Source organism: Antedon bifida, chromosome 7 (assembly GCF_963402885.1).
Source record: "Antedon bifida chromosome 7, ecAntBifi1.1, whole genome shotgun sequence".
Lineage (NCBI taxonomy): Eukaryota > Metazoa > Echinodermata > Crinoidea > Comatulida > Antedonidae > Antedon > Antedon bifida.
In genome coordinates, this window is record NC_136232.1 from 19,176,973 (window position 1) to 19,182,420 (window position 5,448).

The window sequence follows — 5,448 nt, forward strand, 5'->3', positions numbered from 1 at the left end:
GTGCCTCACACATTCATGGAGTCTAGAATATTTTGGCAGATTTTCTATCAAGAGGGGAGTTTTTACGTGCTCTAAAGTCTTTTCTTGACCTTAGCCTCACTCCGTTAATTGTTCCTTCTTGTCAGATTTACATTTGGAAATTTTTTTTTTTTAGGTATTGTGTGCACAGGTTCTCTGGATGCTGCTCCTCTCAATAAAGAAGCTGTATCACTGATACAATCATCGTTGGCACCAACGACCGTTGCGGCGTACCAACGTAGTACAGTATTAGGAAACTCGCGGCCTACAGCGACAAGGTAAAGGAAACGTTTTTTTTTTGTTTTTTTTTTGTGGATTTTTACTTTTATGTTGAACCAAAGAAACGATAAGGAATAAATTACCTTCGTGACGTTTCGCCGACAATCTGTCAGCTGCTTCAGACTAAAGCCTGGGTTGGAATGGTCTGGTTTTTTGTAAGTGACGCTGAACAGCGCCACCAGCCGTCTGGTTGGTATTGACGGTAGAGCGTCTCCGCTGGCCCCCTCCTGCTTCAACTTTTTCCAGCAAACTATCATATGTATGTGGGAGGTCATACCCACCAATGTCTCTGTTGATATTATGTGGTCTTTTTCTTATGCAGATAGATTCTTTTATCTTTCTTTTGTCTGTCTGTGCTTCTTTTTCAATAACTCTCGCATTCCAATTTGGAATATGGTCATTCCCTATAGCGTGGTCAGTTATGGCTGACTTATGTAAAACCTGGGACGAAGAATTTCTATTTGCACGTGTTCTAACTACTTGGTTGTGTGTTGATACGTCTTTTTTATGTTCCCCAATTCTTGTATTCAGTGCCCTTCCGGTCTCTCCTATATATACTTTCTCACAGTTTAGACAGTTCACTTCGTATATAACTCCGCACATGTCTTCCGTTTTTATTCTATCTTTTGGGTGGACCAGTCCATTCTTTAATTTATTACTTGGAATGAAGAAAGTGTTCACTTTGTGCTTAGAAAAAGTGCGTCGAATCTTTTCAGAAATTCCGTGTATGTATGGGATACCTATGTGAGCTTTCATCTTCTCCATTTCTTTTCTTTGGCGTTCTTCTGGTTTGTTTTTTGACTTGACAGACCATTCCAACCCAGGCTTTAGTCTGAAGCAGCTGACAGATTGTCGGCGAAACGTCACGAAGGTAATTTATTCCTTATCGTTTCTTTGGTTCAACATAAAAGTAAAAATCCACAAAAAAATATTATTTGGAACCAGATGAATTTATTTAATGTAAAGGAAACGTGTTTATGATGTTTTTAAAATTAAAGGTTATATAACACAAATGGTTACAATAATGTTATTTTAACGTTTTTAAAACCCCATAAAAAGCGAAATATGTTTTAAAAACTGATATTTTAGGTTTTTAAAACTCTACAAATTAACGTTTTAAATATGAAAAATAGCGTTTTTAAAACCAAAACAATACGTCAAAAAAACTTTATTTTGACGTTAATTTAAATATCATTATTACCTTATCTTTATGTAATTTTAACGTTTTTAAAACCCCTCAAAACACAAAATATGTTTTTAAAACTGACATTTTAGGTTATATTTACCTGTAAAAACCGTATTTAAAACGTTTCAAACTGGACAAATTAACGTTTTTAATACAAAAAATTAGCATTTTTAAAACCATACAATACGTCAAAAAACGTTGCTTTAACGTTATTTAAATATCATTATTTCGTTATATATATACGTTTAAAATTTGTGTTTTAAACGTTCAAATAAAACGTTATTTCAACGTTTGCAAAACTCCACAAATTCACGTATTAAAAACGAAATATTATAACGTTTTTAAAACCAAAAAATACGTTAAAAAAAGTATTTTAACGTTATTATATCTAGGAATATTACGTTATAAATACGTTCCTTCCTTCTACAATCTGTAACTTTGTTTGCCCATTAAAGTAATTAAATCTAACCGCTAAACAAAGCAGAAAACGACCACCTATGGATATCCATACATTTTCAGTAAATTATTTGTTTTTTCTCATTTAGAATCATGGCTGGTGTTATTTTAGAGAATCTCAGTACCAAGAAGTTGTTCGGTTTTTGTGTAATCCTGCTAATAGTTCAGATAATTTGTTTCTTGGTCGGGGGACTTATCGCACCAAAACCTACAGATGCCAATAGTCACCTGACCACCAAATGTGTAGACCCTGCCGACAACGTTCATAAATGGTTTATACCCAACGGACCTGGAGAGTGTTCCAAAGTAGCTAACTTTGAAGAGGCAGCAAGGAAGTACATTGATGCGAATCAGATCGTTTTTTCGTTACGAATGCCACATAGATCGTATAATATGAGTCGTAGCTTCCAATTCATACTGACCATGATCAGATTGGAAACACAGTACAAGTTAACTGTTCCCGATGCACCAGAAGAAATTACAATGATTGTGCGTGTTGGTTACAGAGATAGTGATTATGAAGATTGGAAAGAACTTACTAGAGTAACAGAAACAAGAAAACTTGAATGTCTGCTGCACTCGAATGAAGACGAAGGACCAGTTGACGGTGACCCGTATAATTGTGAGCCTCTACCGTTCTTTGAATTAAGCACCTGCCATCATAAGCAGTACCTAATCAATATTCGATTACCGGTAGAATTTAACAAAGAAACCAATGAACAGAAGTACAACACTAAGTTAGGCAGCATCACTGATATTTGGATCATTGAGATTCATCAAACTGGTGGTTTTACTTTAGTATGGCTGACAATGAAGTCTGTCATGACACCTATTCCACTTGTTTTCCTCATCTGGTTCTGGCTAAGAATCTCCAAGTTAAATCGATCGCCAGTTCTTATGGAAAAGTTTGTTATGGTTCTGGGAATTTCTATTACCTTCCTAAATATACCAATTGAATGGTTCACGTTCTGGTTCAACATCCCATACATGTTGCTGATTAGTGACATACGTCAAGGAATCTTTTATGCCACGTTACTCTCGTCTTGGATCATATTTGTTGGTGAACATCTCATGGACACAGTTGAGCGAGCAAGATTGAGTGCGTACTGGAAGCAAGTCGGGACAATTGCTTTTTGTTGTTTTTGTATGTTTGTCTTTGACATGTGCGAAAGAGGAGTGCAGATTTCAAATCCATTCTTTACTTTATGGACAACAGAGACAGGCAAAAACCTGGCTATGCTATTTCTTGTTATGGCTGGGATCTGTTTAAGTGCTTACTTCCTGTTTCTATGTTTCATGGTGTGGCAAATATTCAGAAACATCAGTATTAAACGTCTGGCGCTTCCACACATGGCCAAAGCTAGACGCCTTCATTATGAAGGTTTGATTTTCAGATTCAAATTCTTCATGTTGTTCACTTTGTTATGTGCTGCCCTCACTGTAATCTTCTTCATTTTGAGTCAAGTTTATGAAGATCACTATAAAATGGGACATGAGAAGACACTTCAGATTAGCAGCGCCTTCTTCACCGGTGTTTATGGCATGTGGAACATCTATGTGGTCGCTGTCATCTTTTTGTATGCCCCTTCACACAAGCAAGTCTCCTCTGACAATGATGACAGCAGCGAAGGAAGTCATGTGGAGTTCCAGTTGGAATCTACATCCACGACGCCAGGGTCTGATGACCCAGCATCAGCAGCAGCAAGAACCGACCAATCAGAGCTTAAGAACCTCCTTACAAAAACCGCTATTGACTAATTTGATAATAAATCAGGAAAGAGTGTTCATTGCATAACGGTACACTGTATGTTCTTATACAAAGACTATATAAAATGTATAATGTGTCTCATACAAGTGGTCCAACTTATTATGTACACATGTATGCAAATCACAGACTAAAACTAACTTAATAATTACATTTCTCCTTGAAAACTTGAGTATTAAACATCATAATAAAAAGTGCCAAATATATTTATTTTTCTTTATTTATAAACTTGTAAGTTTGTAAACTTCATGTAAGTTTGTAAACTTCATGTAAGTTTGATTGAGTGAAAGCTGTTCAATAATTGTAGTTAGTAACTTTAAAGGCCCCCACCAATATTTGTATATACCGTTTATTTAAGATAACATTGAGTGTACTTAACCTAACTTGATATTTATAGTACATGATATCGTGTTACCAGAGTAGTATACATATACCATGGACCTAGGTCCATGCATATACCAAGCAATAAAATACATGCCTTGTTTAGGATTTATCCTTTCTGTGTCATGAAGGCTGGCCAAATAGATTCTTTATTAATTACTAAGGCAATTGTGTCCTAAGCCTACTAGACACCCGGTCTTATAAGAACAATTTGATACAACTTTGTATGCCAGACAAGTGAAATATTGAGCCCTCATAAAATATTATTCATGATGATAATTTATTGTTGAAATGTTTAATCGAAATATAACATGTATTATATATTTTCATTGTGTCAAGAATGTAATAAAATTGTATGCATACATAAAAAAATTAATTAGATTGGAATAAAGGTCAGAGTATGGTATTCTATGAATTAGTGCATTCTTCATGTTTCACGTATTATATTCTGGGAAATTTATATATTATTAGGGATGTTACTGGGTTACCTGTGTTTTATTATTATGCCATGTTTTCTATTAAACCAGATCGTGTATAGGCTTAGGTACATTAGGCATGTTACTTGCTGGCTTCTCCGTCGGAAGCTAATCGTGTATAGGCTTATGTAGATTAGGCATGTTGCTGTTTTTGACTGTGACAAATATCCGTGTTCTCTCAGAGATAAAATGCAAGTATGTCAATCACATGCTATCAAATCAGAAAAATTAATAAAGCTCTATCTAACACTATCAAACTAATTTTGATAAAAAAAGTGTGATGTTCCCAAATATGGTAGTGATAATATGATGCCATCATGTCCATATGGGCACACCATTTTTTGTTCGCATAAAGTTTTATATTTTAGAAAAAATAATAATAATTACATGTTTGTATGTAAGTTTGTTTGTCATCCTTGAGTATGCCAATCGATATATTGATCAAATTGAGCTGAAAATAACATGCACTCAGTCACTCTGCATTTTCTCAAGTATTTTTCTCATTTGTATACGTGCTTTAATTCGTTTGAATATCAGTTTATGAATTATTCCTTGTTAGACCAGTGAAGCTTCATAATTTAATATTGAATATTGTGTCTAATGTAATATGGATGTGTACTGTACTTGAGTAGTGATGTGTAAGGTAATCAATATTAATCAATATACGATACTAATTGATTACTTTAAGATAATGTATGTTTAAATTATTGTTTGTGAATTACTGTTAGTGAGAATGCTTAATGAGTTGGCTTGAGGCCGACTTGACTTGGGGCCGACTTGACTTTGGCCGAGACGGTTTAGGGCCGAGTTGGATCGAATTCTATTAAACGTATAAAGGAGGATTGTTTGACGAGATGAAAGTGAAGTCTGGTCTTTGTTTTTCAATG

General features: G+C 34.9%; 1 protein-coding gene and 1 pseudogene across 1 annotated transcript; one reads left to right on the forward strand and one right to left on the reverse strand.

Annotated features, from left to right (window-relative positions):
* Positions 1-420: 420 nt before the first annotated feature.
* LOC144848974 (uncharacterized) lies at positions 421-1,062 on the reverse strand. Its single transcript, XM_078705926.1, has one exon. The coding sequence runs from the start codon at positions 1,060-1,062 to the stop codon at positions 421-423; it is 642 nt and encodes a 213-aa protein (XP_078562052.1).
* Positions 1,063-1,995: 933 nt separating this feature from the next.
* On the forward strand, positions 1,996-3,697 carry LOC144848975 (protein wntless homolog pseudogene; annotated as a pseudogene).
* Positions 3,698-5,448: the final 1,751 nt, after the last annotated feature.

Coding starts and splice junctions, on each gene's coding strand:
- LOC144848974 (XM_078705926.1), bottom strand. CDS start 1,062: ATGGAGAAGATGAAAGCTCACATAGGTATCCCATACATACACGGAATT.